General features: G+C 34.8%; 1 protein-coding gene across 45 annotated transcripts in view; it reads right to left on the reverse strand.

Moving 5' to 3' along the window:
- The window catches only part of MAP2 (microtubule associated protein 2), a 277,616-nt gene that overhangs the window by 47,067 nt on the left and 209,473 nt on the right, over positions 1-21,076 (reverse strand). For 37 of the 45 annotated variants that reach the window (XM_082396351.1, XM_082396352.1, XM_082396312.1 and 34 more), the window contains 2 exons: positions 5,422-5,535; positions 2,627-2,704 (listed from right to left, as the gene is read on the reverse strand). In XM_082396351.1, the coding sequence (XP_082252477.1) occupies positions 2,627-2,704; positions 5,422-5,535 (192 nt within the window). The remainder of the gene's footprint in view (positions 1-2,626; positions 2,705-5,421; positions 5,536-21,076) is intronic. The other 8 variants (XM_082396311.1, XM_082396346.1, XM_082396347.1 and 5 more) reach the window with 1 other exon arrangement.

Below are 21,076 nucleotides of genomic sequence, written 5' to 3' on the forward strand. Positions count from 1 at the left end.
TGCTTTCTTTCCACCCAGTGTACTATGAGCAGTATATCAATGGAATTTTGGCTTGGTCTTTACAAACCGACTGGTTTGAATAATTGAAAAGCTGAATCCTGTCTTGCGGTTTTTCACTAATTTTTTCTGATAAAACAAAACAAATAAGTTGTTATACGTACTCTAAGGGCGGTTTAAAATAAAAGAGAGGGACTAGTTTGATTGCCTAGATCACATATCTTTCATATATTTAAGGTGAGACTATCTGATCTTTTAAATGAATGAGGTAGAGTTTTTAAAATACATACTTTTTTTCTATATAACTCAAAAATATGGTTATCCTTTTAAAAGCAAATCATTAGGCCTTCGTATAGGTTAATGCTTTAGTTTGAAAAAAAAAATAATTCAATAAAAATACAGGTTTGGTTTGAAAAATGTTAAAAATAAAATATCTTCCAATTACTTTCAGTAGGAAGTAAGTTGACATTTTCCCTAAATATACTGAAACGGCTCGAAGAAAACAATCCCGAAATGTGAAGGAACAGTTACTTGGGAAAGTGACACCTAAGTTACCAAAATGTGAAAGTGATTCTATATTTTATTTATATTTTCATTATATCCACTGTACCACCCTCCAGAAACAGACTGGGTGAATCTCAGATGGATGGGAGGACCCTGCTGCCCTTTCGGTTCCAACTCCCATAAAAGAGTAAGAAGAATAAATTACGTGACCTCTAGCTGACTTTGGAGTCAACATCGTACCCTTCTCTGGGCTAAGAGGATTCTCTGACACTTGGAAGGTTTTAAGTACGGGTTCAGAAACATTTTCAGTGACCTGAGGGAAGCACAGCTGTCACGGAAGGCTTTCTACTGCATCCAGAGTAAAATCCAGGTCCCTGAACCAAGTCGGCTGCTAGTTACTCCCAAGCTCCTTCAATCCTCTACCCTTTCTCACACATTAGTCATGGGACTCCTTCAGTTCCTAGAGCACTTCATGCGCTTGCCCACCTGAGAGCCCTTGCACATCCTGGACCCTCTGCCCAAAATGCCCCTTTCCTCCTTCTTTGCTTGGCCAACACCTCCTCAGGCTTCTGAGATCAGCTCCCAAGTTGTCTTCTCCCCATCCAATAAACTAAGATTACTTTTCTATCTTAAAGCTCCCTGTTCTTTTCCTTCCTAGTGCTAAGCTTATTTATTGGATATCTGTTCTCCACCAGACTGCATGCTTCTTATAAGCAGGGATCACGTCTGTTTTGTTCACTACTGTATACCTAGAATTTGAAGAGTGCAAGGAACCTTGGGCTTCATAGGTATGTGCCGAATAAACAGAAGAACATAAGGCCAAGAAGGATCTTTCAAATCTATGAATTAAAAGATCAAGTCACATTTCCAGGGAGTTAACTAATAATCAGTGGCTATAATGACACTGATTATATGCACTGCTTATAGTCCTCAAATTTTCTTTTATTCCTTAGACTAATTTAGTTTAACATTATATCAGGCAGCAAAATTAGAAAAAGAGGCCTCAATTTAAGAAAAAAAGACCTTGCTAAAAAAAGGTTTAAGTTTATAAATCTGTGACAAAAATAATGTTTATTGATAGTTTATAGTTCAGTAATTTAGAATAATCTCCATTTAGGAATTCAAAGAGTATTTTAAACAAACCTAATTACAGATTATGAAAAGACAGTGAGTCTTTTGTGACATTATTCCATTTTTAGCACAACAAAATGAGCTCTAAAAGGGACAACAAAAGGAAAAATAAGTGAAGAAATAAATGAATAAAATGGAGAAGTATCAACATTCTGATTTTAGTATACAAAAACTAAATTATATTGAAACAAGTGAGCTTTCAATATATTTTAAAAGCTTTCTTCTGCCTTCTCCTGTAACTCTCAAACAATAGACGAAACTTACCTGATCTAAGTCAGAGAACCAATAATAGTTTGCTTTTAAATAGTGCCTTTCATCTGAGATTCTAAATGAATATTCTTCAAAGGCTGCTTCATCACTGAGAACTGAAAAGCTGACATGGCATTCCATGTTGAGTAAATGCATTAAAAGATTCATGGACAATAAAAGGTCTCAGCAGGAAAGAAGCCATGATCTCAGTTTCCAGTTCACTACTCTCAATATCAGATTCATTCACTGACTTCTTCATTTATTCATTAATATTTATTGAGAGTTTGCTACAGCCCATGCCCTGGGGAAGCCCTTGGCAATACAATAGTGAGCACAACAGAGACAGTTCCTGCCAACCCTTCCATAAAAATGTGTTGATTTCATCAATAAATGTATTTTGGTTCAGTCACTTATAAAATTAAATTGTGTCTTCTCTGTCAAAACATTCTACATGAAGTAAACTGGTTCTCTGTAGTTATTCTAGTTAGCAATTTAAACACAAAGTTATCTTTTCCTTTAGCGAGCAGATTTTTCCTTTCTTATTTTACCCTATTCATCTACTTTCGATTTTGTAGAGAGAAATGATAATACATTTAATTAAAGTCTTTGTTTCTTCTTGACTATTTGAAACAGACAGCTCCCAAACTGGGTCACATACTAACCCATACAGAAGTCCAGCGCTTATGGGTTGAGGTTTATTTACCCTTATTAGAAGACAAACCTCAAAGAGTCCAGCAAGCCTTACCTTCCTCCACTGTGACAGTCTGTTCTGAGGCTGGTGATGGGGGTGGAGAAGGAGGCAGATTAGCTGTCTCTTCAGCTGCTGAAGAGCAAACAAACGAAAAAATGAGATACAACAATTAATCCTATTACGCCAGTAGATGTGTAGGCAGTTCTGCTATCTGTAAAAAGGACTCTTTATTAAATTCAGGGAAAGAGTCAATAGCAAGCTGCGTTTGACTTATTTTTAGCCCCATTACCTGGTTCACATATTTTTGAAAACCTAAAAAAAAGAAGAGCATTTAATATTAAAAAAAAAAAATCATTCTGTCCTCTCCATAAAAATGGATTAGAGATGGCTGCTAAAATTCTATCATTAATCCCATTAATTTGTGTCTGCTTGTTCAATTAATAAAATATTTCATTCTGGTCCTAATTTACTATATTCAAACCTACCCAGGCAAGCATTTTAGTTTGGATTTGGCTTGACTGATTAAAAAAATGTTAGAGCTCTCTATTGTTCATTTTGATCTGGAAACTAATCACAGTTATTTTAGGAGATGTATTTTTTAAACAACATTTTGTCCACTGATGATAATGTTGAAACCCATCCTCTGTATGTATTCTTAGAAAAGAAAAATGAAGCTGTCACAGCTTGAGGCAACCTTAGATAGAAACGTACTAGTGGGAGCTGAGAAATATTCTAGCCTTGGCACTACACATCAAGAAGGACCAAAGAGAGAAAGGTTCTAAAAGATGGAATTCATTCACATTTAACTCCAAGTTTTCCTCTTCAAGGCCCTTACCTTCTTTATGACCACTCATATGAAGGTAAGGGATTTTAAAAGGAAATATTTATCAATCAAGGCCAGTGGTAAATTTTATTTTAAATAAGCCCTGTGGGCTTCTAAGGCATATTTTAAAGTTTCAAGTTTTTAAAAAAATTTATTTATTTTATTTATTTATTTTTGGCTGCGTTGGGTCTTCATTGCTGTGCGCAGGCTTTCTCTAGTTGAGGCAAGCGGGGGCTTCTCTTCGTTGCGGTGTGCGGGCTTCTCATTGCCATGGCTTCTCTTGTTGCGGAGCATGGGCTCTAGGCACGCAGGCTTAGTAGTTGTGGCATACGGGCTCAGTAGTTGAGGCTCATGGGCTCTAGAGCACAGGCTCAGTAGTTGTGGCGCACGGGCTTAGCTGCTCCGTGGCATGTGGGATCTTCCCAGACCAGGGCTGGAACCCGTGTCCCCTGCATTGGCAGGTGGATTCTTAACCACTGCGCCATCAGGGAAGCCCTCAATCTTTTTTTTAAAAGGGAGATTTTTCTTTTAAAAAAGAATGACATTTTGTCATTTGTAGCACCATGGGTGGACTTGGAGGGCATTATGCTAAGTGAAAGAAGTCAGAGAAAGACAAATAGTGTATATCACTTACATGTGGAATCTAAAAAATACAGCAAACTAGTGAATGTAACAAAAAAGAAGCGACTCACAGATACAGAGAACAAACTGGTGGTTACCAGTGAGGAGGGGGAAGGGGCAACATAGGGGTGAGGGTGTGGGAGCTATAAACGACTGGTTGTAAGATAGGCTCAAGGATGTATTGTACAGTTCGGGGAATATAGCCCATATTTTGTAATAACTGTAAATGGAAAGTAACCTTTAAATTGTATAAAAAATTAAAAATTAAAAAAAATTTAAAAAGGTGGGTTTTGTTTTATTTGAAAGAATACAAGTAAACCACAGAAAGAAGGTTAATGTTTTAGATAAGTTTTTCCCTCTCTGTTTTAGAAGAAAATAATCCTTGATAATCAAAGAACATTTTATTGACTGTAATGAGATTATTTTTAACTATTATTCTGGGAGAGGAGAAATTTTTATTGTTTAATTTTTAATAGACAGTGGAGTGCTAATCAGAAAATCAAATATTAAGGATACATTAGATTGAAAGACAGAAAAATAGATATGTACTATTTTTAGGCTTTAAAAACCATACCTTTCAATGGGTTAGTTATATGCACCTGTGAAATAAACATATATGTTGAACGTAAGAGAATTTCCTTTTTTATGCGTCTCTGCATGTACATACATCTACATTTAGCATCTATCTATCTATCTATCTATCTATCTGTCTATCCAGAGTAAGGACAGGGAGCCTTTGGCTGAGAGTGTTTTCCTTGGTGAGCACCATTATATTACCTGTTTGGCCCTGCAGGGCACTTGACTTGTGATGGAGTGAGAGGGCAAATGTTATCTCATTTTCCTTAAATGAACCAAGTGAAGACCAGTACCATATATGAAATACAATGTCACTGATGATTCTAACAATCTCTGGCTATAGGTTTTGTGTAGCCTGTTCAGGGAGACCAAAAAGAGACTGTAGTATAGACAATAATTAACGAAAACTCATAAAGGGAAAAAATCATCTCTAATTAAAGCATTAGAACATTTTCCTTATGAGTAGGGGCCATGACATCAAAATGCACTTTTATTTTAGTTATTATTAGTTATTATTAGTTATAATAATTATAATATTAGTTATTATTTTTATAATAACTATCTCCAGTGGTCTGGAAAAGGAAAATTAAGGGCAATTTAGGGGCAAAGTCTAATTATAAGTTGACTGTCCTAAAGACTACCGAAATACCACAATGCATCTGTTGAGAAAGGTGAAAATAGATCCCAGTGCATCCCAACAGAGATGTTTGATGAATGTCACAGTTAGGGATGAAGTATGAGATATGGCCTATCTTTGAACGTGAAGACTTGATCCTGTGATCAGGGTGCAGCAGACACCGCCCCTGACCTGAGGCTCTTTCTCATTTACCTAAAGGCAGAGCTGCAGGCTGATCTTTATGCTGAGCTTCTTTCTCTTGTTCACCTTTCAGAACTGCTACAGCTTCCGCCGTGACTACTTGAACTATCCTTGCAGACACCTCCTCTGTAATAAATAGTAACAAAAGAAAATAAAATGATGAGCCATCCAAAACAGGTAGCAATGAGGAAAAATAACCAAACAATGTAGTCAATTAGGATTTTATTTTCACTGTCTTTCTCCCAAAGAAGTACAACAGAATTTATTAAATTGCAGATAAATACACACACACACACACACACACACACATAAACCAAAAAAAAAAAAAAAAGTGAGAAAGAGAGAAAGTAAAAGGAGTTGCATTCTGGGAGCTAAGCAAAATGAGCACAGAGCTAAAGAAAAATAATTAACCTGTATGGCAGCTTAAATTTTAAAAACTGTTTATACAAACAGAAACAATGTAATATTTTATACCTAGTAAAGCAAATTCTAAGAGGAGGATTCATTTTAGATTTAACTTAAAATACTGTTTTATAGTTTTCTTACAGTTTTATAGAAAAGTATATTAAAATAATCTTCTATGCTAATTTGCAGAAATACCATGATTTAAAATTGAAAGATGCTTCAAAATGTGAATTTGTGATTAAACAGCACTATCTGGGATTAGTTTGAACACGAGAGATTAAGAAAAATCTGGGAAGATAAAATCTAAGTGAAATACATGGAAATGATATATCAGATGGTATCTTTCTAAAGAGCTACTACTTTTCTAGATAGTGGATGGTTTAAAGATCTTTAAGGCCATATGATATATATTCAACCTAGTCAGTGCAATAGTTTCATTAAAAAAAAGCCAGGGTGGGAGGGAGGTTCATCATTAAAATGATCAGTCTGTGAGATGCCTGATAACTAGTTTTTGGCCTGAAATGGCATCCGCTGAACCATTAACAATGCTAACTTCATATAACCTAGTCAGAAAAAATTCAGGAAATGATGTTCCATATATCATCAACTAAAAAGGAAAGAAGCCTTTTGAGATTAAAAATATTTTCTAAATTAGAAATAAATTCTACAGAATTTAACTTTTCATCATCTTTATATAAAAACATCTACCATACTAGGAAATAAACCCACGTATAGCCTTAATAGAAACAAGTTGTCCTGGATAAGGGGATGGCTAGGGATTTGTTCTCATAATTTTAATCAAGATTTTAGAATAAATATTTCATTGAAATTATGGTTCCTGATTGGAATTTACACATTCACAAGCAGGTTGGGGGAGATCTGCCTGTTTTTACCTGGCTGGTTCATTTAGACACAGCCTCCTCTAGAAAGGCTTCATCACCCCACCCAGGATGGCAGAGACCATAGTGCTTGAGAAGCAGGCTTTTGGGTAAGCAATCCACTTGGACAACATTTATCTGAATTTTAAAAGCTGGATTACCTGATTGAATACATTTGCCTCTATATGTTTAACTTCCTGCTTTTTTAAATAGCCACTTGACACTGTACCCTATGTATATAGTCTTAAGGGATGTGCTGTAAACACTCTTATCTACAGCCAGTAGCAGTAATAGCAGGAGAAGCAGTATTTAAAAAATATTATAGTGCTCACTACGTGCCAAACACTTTGCTAAGGTGGTTGCTCTCATCATTCTAATGCATTATTTACTATTATTACTCCCATCTTTCAGATGAGGAAGCAGAGGACAATAGGATTAGATCATATAATCAGACATTCTTATAAATATCATAGTTAGAATACCAATTTTCAAGTAATTAGTATATTATAAAATGCCTTAAATACTAAAACTAAACTAAGTGTGATTTAATTTTTTTTTAATTATTTATTTTGTTTATTTTTATTTTTGGCTGTGTTGAGTCTTCGTTGCTGCGCATGGGCTTTCTCTAGTTGCGGCGAGCAGGGGCTACTCTTCGTTGCGGTGTGCGGGCTTCTCATTGCGGTGGCTTCTCTTGTTGCAGAGCACGGGCTCTAGGTGCGTGGGCTTCAGCAGTTGCGGCTCGCGAGCTCAGTAGTTGTGGCTCACGGGCTCTAGAGCGCAGGCTCAGTAGTTGTGGCACACGGGCTTAGTTGCTCCGCAGCATGTGGGATCTTCCCAGACCAGGGCACAAACCCGTGTCCCCTGCATTGGCAGGCAGATTCTTAACCACTGCGCCACCAGGAAAGCCCTGATTTAATATTTTTTTATGTTTGAAGTATAATTTTAAGAAGCTGGAGTCCTAATTTAAATTTCAAGTATCCAAAGAGCAAGTATGGATAGGCTACTTAAAATTATTTCTGAAAAAGCTTTAATTTCTAAGCAAGGCTCCAGCAAATTCATTTCATACATTTATATACCAAGTATTTTTCATAAAGCAATTTTTTAGACAATACACTTTGCACTCAATTTAGTTTCAACAAGGAAGGATCTTTTTTCTTTACTATTGCAAAAATGTACAGAATAATTACAATATCAAATAGTAATGATACAATTCATCCTTATAAGGATGTTTTAAACTATACAATTTAATTCATAGCATCACACAATTTTAGAGCTAAAAGAGCTCTGAGAGAAGATTTTGTCTAAATCCTCTCATTTTGCAGATGAGGAAACAAAGGCTGGGTATACTGAGGAGATTTGCTCAAGTTCAGACAGCTGATGGAGGCAAACAGACTAGAACCCAGGTTTCCTACTATGATGTTTTTTCTCTTAAATAGAAGAACAGAAGGACTAATGGAAAAACAACCAGAAAATTCTCTAGCAGTCGTGTGAATGGCTAATGGAAATATATGAACTTTAAAGGTATGAACCAAGGAAACATATTCTCAGACCTGCTTGTCTATTCATCTATCTAATGTACACTATTACCATTCCTGATTATATTTTGAGACTATGTAACAAGTGATTGACCATGATTGAGTAATTATCTATCTATCTGTGAGTAATTATCTATCTATTTATCTATCTAATCATCTACCTATCTACCTATATATCTTGTAGACCATGTTAGATACTGTAATAGATAATTTAACTCAAGAAGATGAATATTTTATTTTTGAGACAGTACTATTTTATTAGAATTTTTGTTCTATTTTAGTGTTTGAGCAGAAATTTTCATAGTTGTTCCAGGTAAATAAATGACAATAACAATCATCAAAGCACTGTAAGGAATACTAACTGCTATGCTATTTGGTGGGGAGGGCAGAAGAGGAGGAAGTGCTGCGTGTTTTCATGAAGCCAGGCTGTTGGGGAGGGTTTCTCTGAAAAATCCCTGAAAGGCTAGTCTCCCAAAGCGACATTTTCAATGGGAAAGAACACTGAAAAAAGGGTTACAGAAAGTTAAATCCACTTTGAGACACCTCTTTGTTGTTTATACTGCTTAATAATATTGCAAAAAGAATTATTTTATGTTTTGCGAATTGTCACTTGCATATATTAATTTTCAATGCAATTCAGACCTTTAAAAATCAAGAGTGATTTTTAGCACTTCTAGCATCCAGGTGTTTTATGGAAAACTGGATATAATGGAGAGGTGGAGCAAGAATTGCAGAAAATGGGACATATATAGAACCCATGCGTCTTCTGGATCATTCCTGCATCTCCTTGTTGGCACGTATGAAAATTTAGTATCTCTCTATGGCATTTAGTAAATACATCTTGTATGGAATTGTGTCAGTACACAAGCCTTATCTCCACTACTATGTAAAGTTTCCCAAGTCAAGGACTTTCTCTCTGTCATTGCTGCAATTCTCGAAGCTTCTCTCATTGAACTTTACCCAGATTGGATGCTTAACACAAGTTTTTGAAAGGATGAAAAATTAACATGAAAGGTTTGTTTATGATGCTTACACAAATTCAGAAATAATCTGTGCTTGTTACTATATTTACTAACTTAGCCCCCCCAATTTATATCATTTATTGTATTCTTGTTTAAGTTTTTGATGCATTTTAGAATACTACTTCTTAAATGGGGGTTCCAAATTCTTCTGTACCTACTGAAGAATTTTCCAGGATCTGAGAGTAGTTAACGTAAATTAAATTTGTTTAAATTGGGAAAATAATCCAATAAAAATAAGTATCTACTAGTTTATGTGAACAAATTACAACTGAGCTATACTACATTATTCCAGTCTTTTTGTTTGAGATTGTATTTAGAATAATTTTGACACCGTGGAGAATTAGTTTATATGTTGTTGGCTAATGAGAACAGAGGTGAACTTAATAAAGAATGCATTCACATGAGGTGTAGGCCAAATGACATCATTAGGCACTGTACAGACTTTCAAAATATTCTAAACAGAGATACGTAAAGGGAAAATTGAATCATTACTTATTTCCAGTCAGTATAGACATGTCCAACCTAAATAAAATGCACTGTATCAGCTGGTACCACATATCTTGTGAGTGATAATTTAGTCTTAGCAAAACAATATTATTTATTTAGATGGGAAGAGGCAGGACATTTGAATTTTACTGGTTTTTTTGTTTCAGAGGACATTAATTTATAAATGTGTTTGAGTTTCATAGTTGAATAAGCTGATTTTATATTTGTATGTATTTAATCAAAACTAGTAAGAAAATAATTTAGCCCATTCTTGGGATAATTGATCATTTTTTTTCTTTAAAAGAATTTAACAGATTATAAGAAATGTTACTTTAGAATAATTAAACGGGCTGTATGGGAGTCAAGTTCATGACATGTTATCTTCCGTTTGGGGGAAAAATAATACTGTTAAAACTTTAAAAATAGAAAAATAAGTATTTTCTAATATTAATTTCATAGTGTATTTAGGAAAACATAAGTACAGGATTGCTCTGGGGGTTTCAATTGGTCCAGTCAATTCAAAAATCTTCCCCTAAGAAAGGGCTGTCATCAGTGCAGAGATCGTAGCTTCCCCCACGGAGGATGGCCTTTTCACAATGGAGGCCTAAGCAGCAGATCTCCTGAGTGAGGCTCACCCTTATAGCCTGGCTCCTGGAACAGGAGCAAATTCACTCAGGGTTCAGGTAAAGTTCAGGAAAGATTAATGGTAAACGTGTCAAACATATACAAAAGATAAAGGAAGGCAGTCACAGAATCAGACCTATAAAAATGATAACATAAGAGTTACAATGTGTGTGTGTGATTATATATGTGTATATATATATAATTATATGTACTTAATTTTATAATTATATATATAATTTCTTTATTCATTCTACAAGTATTTATTAAACGCCTCCATCCATCCTCCCATCCATCCATCCACCCATCTATCGTATCTCTCTATCTAGGGGATTACTGTCTTTTATTGTTATTTATTTATTTATTATAAATTTATTTTATTTATTTATTTATTTTTGGCTGTGTTGGGTCTTCGTTGCTGTGCTCCGGCTTTCTCTAGTTGCGGCGAGCGGGGGCTACTCTTTGTTGCGGTGCGCGAGCTTCTCATTGCGGTGGCTTCTCTTGTTGCGGAGCATGGGCTCTAGGTGCACAGGCTTCAGCATTCGTGGCTCACAGGCTCTAGAGCACAGGCTCAGTAGTTGTGGTGCACGGGCTTAGTTGCTCCGCGGCATGTGGGATCTTCCCAGACCAGGGCTCGAACCCATGTCCACTGCATTGGCAGGCGGATTCTTAACCACTGCGCCACCAGGGAAGCCCTACTGTCTTTTATAGTGTGCATTAGACAAAGTCACATGGACTTTAATTCAGAGAAATGTGGGTATAAACTCCAGCATTGCTACTTTCTAGTTACTTCATCCTAGGAATTTTACTCAAACTCACTGAGTTTCAACTCTTCAATCAAAAAATGGAAATGATAATAGTACCCATCTCACAGGTTTTTGTGAGGAACTCAATTACAAAAATATATAACAGGCCTGGCACATCAAGGAACTCAAATAAAAAGAAGATCTCCCACTAGTTCTTTACCAAGATGTTTTTATTTTCTCTCAGCCATATATTGTTCTGAGTCTTCTACCTTTATATTTCTACTTTAAAGAAAGAGCAACAGTGATATGCCCTAAGGGTCCAGCCCAACTAGGCTATCATTATGATGAATATCAGATAATATGGTTAGTCTGCAATCATCTATGTTGACGGCTAAGGGCAGTTTTTTTTTTTTTTCTAGACAAAGCTAGAGGGATGTTATTATTTATTCTCTGGCTTTATACTCACTTCTTTGGCTGTGTAGGTTCTGGTCTACCATCTGCTTTAGATTCCAGCCAGTAAGCCCCAATTTAGGACTGTCTTCTAGACAGTGTTCCTAAAGGCATGATAACCCCTATCTACTGCTGAGGACAATTAGCAACATGAAACATTCTTTTTGTAATTAAGACATTAGACATTTTAATTTTTCATTGCTCACTTGTTCTACCTCTTTATTGCCTTTCCTACTTTCTAGTCTAATTCTTTGTTGTTATTTTTTCTTCCAAACATTATACGTATAAAATTTTGAATAGGACATAGCTGTTCAGAAGATTAAAGATGAATACAGATTATGCATAAATTGAAAAAGTACTATTCAATATACTTCATTGAAAGTTAGCATTGATCTTCACAGCTGAAAACATGACACATCTTACTGTAATCTGAAATTCTGAAAGGCTCAGTTATGTTGCTTTTGAACGTCTAAAATTTTCTGGAAGTGGACATTTTTAGTCTGTTAGACATTGTCTTAGTTAAGGAGCTTGTATAATATGTGTTTTATTCTCTCTTTTGTTAATGTCAAGGATTTCAAATTTCAGTGAAAACCTTACAACCAGTATTTGAGTATTAACTTGGTGTTATTTTATTAGCAGTGTCATTATGGTAATGATACAGTTTTTATAAATAATACAAAAATGGCTCATGATGTGGCTGTAAAGTCTCGTCATGCCTAAGCAAATGAATAACTTGGAATTGATCTGATAAATGATCTCCCTGTAAATCAGCTGGAATAAAAACATTAAAAGCCTCATTTTTTAAAACAAATTCATCCTGTAACCTCTAAATAATGTTATTGATTATCAGCTGATATAAAACAAGGGATTTAAAGACACAGCCCAGGGAATAGAGCAACAGGTGATATCATATCATCACTATATAGATAAACAGCTACAGGTAAAAAGTGAAGTCTGTCTTGTAAATGTGTTCTGGATAACAGATATGGAGTCAGTATTCACAAGAGGATCAAAGCAGTCCTCAGTAGACTGAATTGAATTCTGGAAAGAAGAATGTTTTTTCTTGTTATTGGATAAATATATTGGTGGAAACATACCACCAATAGGAGTAAATAGGTATAAGAAACTAATTGAGGGACTTCCCTGTTGACTCAGTGGTTAAGAATCCCCTGCATCGGGTTCGAGCCCTGGTCCGGGAAGATCCCACATGCTGCGGAGCAACTAAGCCCGTGCGCCACAATTACTGAGCCTGCGCTCTAGAGTCCGTGAGCCACAACTACTGAGCCCGCGTGCCTAGAGCCTGTGCTCTGCAACAACAGAAGCCACCGCAATGAAAAGCCTGCACACCGCAACGAAGAGTAGCCCCTGCTCGATGCAACTAGAGAAAGTCCGCACGCAGCAACGAAGACCCAATGCAGCCAAAAATAAATAAATAAATTTATAAAAAAAAAAAGAAGAAACTAATTGAGACATGCTTTCATCCACAGAAACCTACTTGATAATACCTCAAAGACATGATGCTAAGATACTTACATTATCATAAATAATGAATAAGCATCATACTGCAATATAAGGTTATTAAACAAGTTGCTACACTAGGCACTTTTATTTCCTGTCAATATTATTTAATCCACACAGTAACACATTTTCCAGGTTGGAAAACTGGCAAAATAATGGATAAAGGCAATTTACTGTCTCATTTGACTATCACTTTGATTTACGTCAGTGCAGTACAAATATTTTATATCATAGTAGATTCTGGTGTCAGAAAATCTGGAATAAAATTCTCTCTTTCTCTCTTACTATCTACAAGTAAGTGACAATCTCTCTAACCTTCAGTTTCCCCATCTGTGAAGGGGAATAGAAGTGATATTCATCTTTTGGTATGTTGTGACAATTAAATGAAATTTATATATCAAGTGCTTATTTAAATTACATATTACTGTTTTAATCACTTTTACAGTCTTGTTATCACCAAGTCTACTATCATCATTTGATTGCAAAATGTAGGTAAATGCCTGAGAGTTTTTGTTATACATTAGGACGATTCTCTCATTTTTCCCAGTGAGTACCTTCTTGCCTGAATTTTGGGTCACTGTCTAACAGACTCTATCAGGCTCCTGCCACTTATTATTTAAACTAAAATGATAAAGTAAATTTTACTCTACCCTTGTACCATACTATTCAGTATTTACAGTTGGCTTGCAGCCCTCTGCTTTCTTCCATGATGCTGATTCATGCTACACCACTGCTATGCTCTGCTGGTCACGTCAAATTTTGTTGCCGGTCTCAGAACCAGTTTTTAGCACCTATTTTTAATTTAGCTATTTTGTTATATTAATCTATCAAGATTGTTTCACTGATTTATAACAAAAACAATGGAGTTGAAACTTTCTCAGTGGTCCTGACAATTCCAACTTTGTCCTGAGCAACACAGGACACTGTTGTTATGCACAGAAGTCTGATTTTGAATGTGTACCTTTTGGGTTTTCATCAGAACCAGCTGTGATTACTTGAACATGTAAAGCCTCATCAATTAGACAGTGAACAAAAAATCCAAGCAAGTTGGCATATGCCTGAGAACATATTTTTGTTGATTTCTTTCAGGTTGTTTAAGAGAAAAGTATGAGACATCAACAATAAATTCAACCACATGGAATATAAAAGCCAGTAAGTGTTTCTGCTTTTAAGAATAATGAGCATAATAGTGCTGTGTTAAAAGAAATGACAAGTAAGCCTACCGTACACTTGTGAAAGAAGGAAAACAAAACAATTTTAGAATGCTCCTGTCAAGAAAAGGTTATTCTCAGTAGGGTACAGAATGGTTGCCTAGGAAACCGATGCTAATTGCTGCTGCTGATGGAAACTAGTCAACAAGGAAAGCACTGTGTTCCAAGCGCTCTGCCAAACAAATACCTTAGATAAATTCATAAAAACAGGGAAAGAAGGAAAGTTCCTTGCTTCTACTCCTTGCTTAATTTGGAGAGTAAATATTCTCTCTGAAGCTATTTCCTGTAATCAACTGGTGATGAAGGAAATTAAAAGAGCAGACTGGATTTTTGTTGTTGTTGTTGTTTTGTTTGTTTCTCTGGAATCTTAGCACTTATTAAAGAGGCCAGTGTTGGCATATCCCTCGCTAGTCAGACTCCCATTGATTTCAAAGGGTCACCCTGGCCAACACTACAGCTGTAGATCTCTGCATACCAGCTTTTTCAAAGATTTCTTCCTAAGATTTACTGACTAAAACCAGGATAAATTCAATCTATGGGGGGGAATGCTTTTGCAGTAAAGTTAGTCTATGGAGATAAATGCATTTAAGATACACGATCATGATTGCACAAAGTTCATTCTGATGGGTACTTAAATTTAACAGAATTTATATCGCATCCACTATAGACGATGAAATTATCCTTAGTCATTACGGGGGCTACAAACATGAGTAAGACATGGTGTTCCTACATTTAAATTGTTCTTGAAAGCGGGGCAATCTCCTCGAAGGGCATGGTTTTGTGTTTTAAGATTTTTCTAGTAATGGCCACAGATTTTAGCTGATCTCACCATAGTCACTCATATGGTCCTCTTCTGAAATGCATTTGGGCTAGGATTAGGAGTACGGTGTACGATTATAGGAGAATTTTCCCTCTTTCGCTCTCTTTTTTCCTATTTCAACCTGTGTGCTTAAATCCATAATCTTGTTTAGACTGACAATTTAATTTACTCAAATGAAATTTTTAGAACTTGGATAGAATTGGCTTAACATTTAAATTTAGTCAAAGGGAAAGGCTTAGTAAATTAAGATGGTTATCAGTGAAAGGATACTGCAAGTTAAGGATATTATAGTATGGAATCAAAAGTAACTAGAAAAGCAAAGCATGGATCAAAAATAGTACCTACTGTAAAATTTTACTTGTAATTTTAAGGGTACAGCAGAAGAAAAATAGTAAGCAAATATGGTCTAGCTTTATACTTACATATTCTAGTTAAAGATTTTTGCTGTTGTTGGTATTGGGGGATCCCAATATAGTAATGTGTGTATATTTATATTGTTGTTTGTACTTCATATATTAAACATTTACTAATTAAATCAGCTTGTAATATTTTATTGATCTTAAATTAATTTGAGAAAGAAATGTCTTGGGGAATATGTCCCTCTGAAAATTTCAAATAGCTTAATATTAATAAATTGAATACAATAATTAAGGCACTGAGGGAATTGATAAAATGCTTTTAGAGCTTTGAAATGCTCAGTTTTGCATTTTGTCAAAACCATTACAAATGTACTACTTCTTGTAGACTTTGAGAATTTGGATTATCTTCTGCATTATCTTGAACACATCACACTCTTGAAGGAATGTAGCCTGAGACATTATTAATAACATTAATGAAAAGGTGAAATATCAATAAATCTAAGAGAGCTTGAAAAAATTCATCCTTAGAGTAACTGTGGGATAAACAATACAAAATGTACTGTGCGTGCAGAACAGCACTTGCGCACACGCGTGCTTATGTATGTGTGAATTTTGCATATGTGTGTGTATGAATTTATGTATGTGCCATCATTCATGCACATAAGGGTCTCTCCATGTCTTCAAAGCTTCATCTGTATTTGGGTACCTCAAAGGACTTGGGCACCAGGCGCAAGTCTACGATTTCATATGGGGAAATCATTGCTTCTACAGTTGCAAAACCTAGGAATGTCTGAGGCAGAGGATACAATGGAAAAATGGAAAAACATTCTAGATTCCAAAAAAAGTCACTGAAGTGAACTTTTAAAGTATAAGTGCTCCATACACCAGGAAGAGTCTTTATTAGTTACCTCTATTAATTTAAATATTTCATCTAGGGAAAAACTGTTACAATAAAATGGTAAAAATCACCGGCTTAGCTACCTTTTGTTTGCTCCTTCTAACTCATCCCCAGCATAACTTAAGTAAATCTTTGGAGGCCTTGTGACCTAGAGGCATACGGAATCAGGAACTATGTGATGAGAAAATCACTTTGTTCACAATACATCATAGGGTGCATTCAATCAGCAAACAGATAAACTAACATGACTTCTGTGCAATTACAGTTTGCTTAAGTCTCTAGTCCTAACATCATTCTGAGAATGAACGTGCAAATAGCAACATAACAGCATCTACCTTATGTGCTTTCTTCTTAGCCAGTCTCTCGTGAACTGTAAATATTTTAAATAAGTGATTCTCCATCTTCTACAACTGCCTATTTTATTTTTGCCATTGGAGCTATATAAAATATTGTCCACAAATATTCTCTTTATATCAGTCCTAAAAGGACTTGGCAGACTTTAAGTCACTAAGTGCACATGGTAATTCTTTATAATTTTCAAATTATAACTGAATATATATAACCTGAGAACAATGTTTCAATTATACTGTGGGTAAAGGGGACAATGGAATTAATTATACTGTGAAATTCTGAAACTAAAATGCTATGGTGAAAAAGAAAACAAAAAAAAAAAATGAGAAGAAAGATAATTTTGAGTCATCCTTCTTTTATCCTTTACTAATGTTTGTTAAATTAAGCTCAGTCACAACCTGAGAGAAGGAGGACCGCTTCTCTGGAAAAATTCCAAACAAGCAAAACTGTTGATAGTTAAAGACTTTTTTCCACGGTCTCTGAGTAGCAAAATCAATAGACTTTGCAAGTGAGAAAATAATTTTTTAAAGTAAGAAAATAAGTGTTAGGTCCAATGTTATATTTGTACTATTATGATAGTATTTAAAAAGCAAAGACTTTAATATAATTTTAAAATTTCTTTATGTCAAAAATTATTCTAGAATAAAATTTTCTTTTGTGTTCTGGATTAATACATCCCATGGAAAATACTATTAAATGAATTTCTCTCCAATCATGGGATACAAAAGTTCATTATATTAACACAAACAAGAATAATAGTAACTTCAAAGTTATCTTCAGAAATTTTAAAATAACATACAAATCCTACTTTAGAAAATGTCCCTTAGGGATCTGTTGAAATAAAATTTTACATTGATGATTCTGCTTCAATGCTGTTTACTTATTTCAGTCTATACCTCTTCTCAGTGTAGTGGGTCTCATTGTTACCAATCACACCTCTAGAAATACTTGCCAATTGTGGGTGCCAAGGGTGATATATCACATTTAAAACTGTCAAAATATTCATTCTTTATTTGAAGACACTAACGCTTTATATCAGAAAGCAAATGATATCTAGGAAGCGTAAAATTGTAACTCACTACGGCAATAGCTCTGGTTGTTCTACTGTAGGAATGCAGCAGAAAGAGAAAGGTAGATCAATTTTGATGGAGTGGCAGTGTTGAGAAAAATGCAAGAATGTAATGATAGCTAGGTAGGTAGCCTAACATGGGGCAAGGCAACTGTACTTTGCAAATGGCATTGAGAGTGGGATCCTGGGCATGTGTGGTATCTGCAGGTGACTGCTGACAACCTGAAGAAAATGAAGAAATAGGATTCAGGAAGCAAATGGAAAGGTGCTCAAGGCAAGTTCTATTTACTTCATAATTTAGCTTCGGATTGGCAGATGCTACTGTAATCATACACTATGCAAAGTCAAAAAACACAGAGCTTCATTTGGCATAGAAAACACAGTCCTAGGGAAGAGTTATAAGGGGCTTCCTGATGATATGAAAATTCAAGTTCCCTAAAAAGGTCCTGAATTTTTCTTAGTAAAATATGGCAATAAAAATTCAATTTTCTATGAAAATATCTATTATTTTCTTCCTGACATATAAAAAAAATTTCTAAATCAGGACTTGTATTTTTTCAAAATGAAATTACAATTTCAATATTTCATATACAATAGCCCTGATTATGGAGAGGCTGACCAAGTTTTGGTTCTAAGAATATGACCAAAAATAGCTTGGTTTCTCTGATTCATTTTCATTCCCCTGCTACATTATCAGTCACTCCTTCCCAACTTTTAGAGGTCCTCCACCCTTCAAAAATGTTTTATTTGAGCTTGTATTTGGGTCTGATTTCCTAAAGAGAAGTTTGTTGTATAAGTAAGAACTCTTATGAAACCAGGGAACTTTGTGGTTTCTGCTCTTTTTTTTCTTGGATAATTCTGAAATGCAACATGAAATGCAGAAGCAGGGTTGACTTGGTCTGACAGTAACAAGGTGATCAAAAGCTATGGGAAGAGAAGTGCAGTTTTAATGCAATCATTATATTAATTGAAGCATTATAGTTAAAATTTTATAGAAAAAAATAAAAGAAACACCTTGACATTTTAATCAAATAGATATTAAAAATACTTTCTAACATTTTCCACAGAACTAACGAAGAAAGGCATTTTGTATTTGTAGTTTTTTTCACACCCATTTGTATCAGAGAACATAAGGGAGAGTTGAAACACCATTATTTGAGCATAGGAGACTCAAGCATTTCTAGTTAGAAGTGAAGAAATGCTCATTATTTTAAAATTTACTTTAAAAAAGTTAAACATAATTTGGGAGGTTTTTATTCCTTCATTTAAAAAAAATAAATCAACTTTCTCTGGTGATTCCAGTCCTAAGACGCTAAACTATCAGCTAGGGTAGCTTCAATTCACTCATAAACAGTGAAATCCAACTAGAAAGGAAGTGTGTGTCACCAAAACAGCCAAGTCCTTGAGCAGTGTTTTCAATACAGCATTCAGATCATATGTGCAAGTTCACTGTGGTCCAAAAGCATTTCAAGTACTAAATTTTTCTTAGGTCAGAGAGCAGATATTTTCACGAGGTCAGAAATCACTGTTATCCTGATTGAATGAACTTCCTCTCCTAAAATGTGACTTTTGAAAGTGGCATCTGTATTTGCTTCAAACCCATTTCTCTGTTTCTTTTTTTCCTACGATCAAGACGTAAGAATTGGGTGAGAACTGGCCTGGAGGAACTATCTTACATGCTTTGTGACTTAGGCCAAATTAGTGCAATTTTTTTTGAGAAAAGGCAATTCTGGTAAAGCTCTCAGGGGAGTAGGTTTATTCCAATCTTTTCAGTGCATTAGTCACAAACCTTGGTTTTTCAAGCTGATGAGAAAAACATCCAATAGATAATTTTTAAAGAGAGAGAAAAATATAATTTGGCTTTAAGATAAAGAATAGTAACATGCAAAATGCAACAAGGAGAAAAAGTATCCAATGAATTGATTCATTTCAAAAATTGCTTATAAAAGTAATAGTAGTTGTTTTTCTTGTCATTTTATTATTTTCCTCCTTGGAGAAAAAGAAAGTCCTTTAAATATTGAAAAAATTAATAATTAGAATTAGAAAATGTAAATGGGAGCATCTTTTATTTTAATATGTCAAAAAGAAAAGAAAATTATCGATTATGAACAGCTTTTATCATTTTTTAAAATAACGAAACTAGAGAAGTATATCTAATTGAAACATTTTCCCTAAAGTTAGTGAATAAATATCCCTGTTATTCAATAGGGAAATGCTGTTTATTAGCTAAGAACTTATCATTTTCAAATAATTTTATAGACTCACAGATGAAGTAGAGTAAAAAAGAACATTGGTGATATTTTATTCAGGTTAACCTTCAAAAGCAGGATATGTAACATCTCTCCAAGACGATACTGGTATATTCCTTTACAGAAGTATAATTAAGTCTATGATTTAGAACATCAATTTACTTTAAGATTCAGTTTGTCCATTTGTCAGAAATGAAATTTATGTGACCTCCTGATCTATAGCAGTGAGGCAATCCTTACCTTACAGCCAGAGGATAGGATCAACAAAGACGTGCATTTTAGAGTTTTGTTTGCAGGATATTTCAGTATCATTTTCTATCGAGGCCAACTCTATTACATGAGGCTCAATTTTGCAGGAATGAACAAGAAAAATTGTTCAATATCTGTATACTTCTTAGCTATTATTGATGTCTCTTAGAAAGGTCATTTATCCTGTTTTTTCATATTCTTCCCAGTTCAGCTGTTTTCATCATCAAGACAGTATTTCTAATCAAATGTCTTACTGCTATCTTAAGTCAAAGATATATTTTCTTTCTTTGCTTCAAACCTTCACTCCTATTTTCAGAACATATCAGAACATATCAAGTCTTCTGCTATATCCCTCCATGACATTCCCTTTATAACCATATTTCAGAGTTCCTACTTGATTGTCCTAATCAAGTTCTATAGTCTTTACTTTGAATCTAGCCTCCTCTCATTGTTTCTCCATCTGCCTCTTTAGTTCCAGTATTCCTTTCTAACATCATCTTTCCCACAAAGGTATTGCTTACACTGTGGTGTAATTTTTGTAGCCCCATTTTGTTGATGTGATTTCCATTCTCAAAACCGAACATGGATACTAACGCTCTCTTTCTTTATCTCACTTCAAAAAATGTTTATTAGCACCTACTATGGAACATAAGCATTGCATTATATACCAGAAGGAACATGAAGATGAATGAAGCACAGCTTCTACCTCAAAACACTTAGAACCTAGTGATGGGGATTAAAACAAGTAACAAGTAACCTCAGTAAAATGTTTTGATACGATCAATGCTATTATTAGCAAG

The sequence above is a fragment of the Balaenoptera borealis genome (genome assembly GCF_965194805.1).
Source record: "Balaenoptera borealis genome assembly, chromosome: 6".
Lineage (NCBI taxonomy): Eukaryota > Metazoa > Chordata > Mammalia > Artiodactyla > Balaenopteridae > Balaenoptera > Balaenoptera borealis.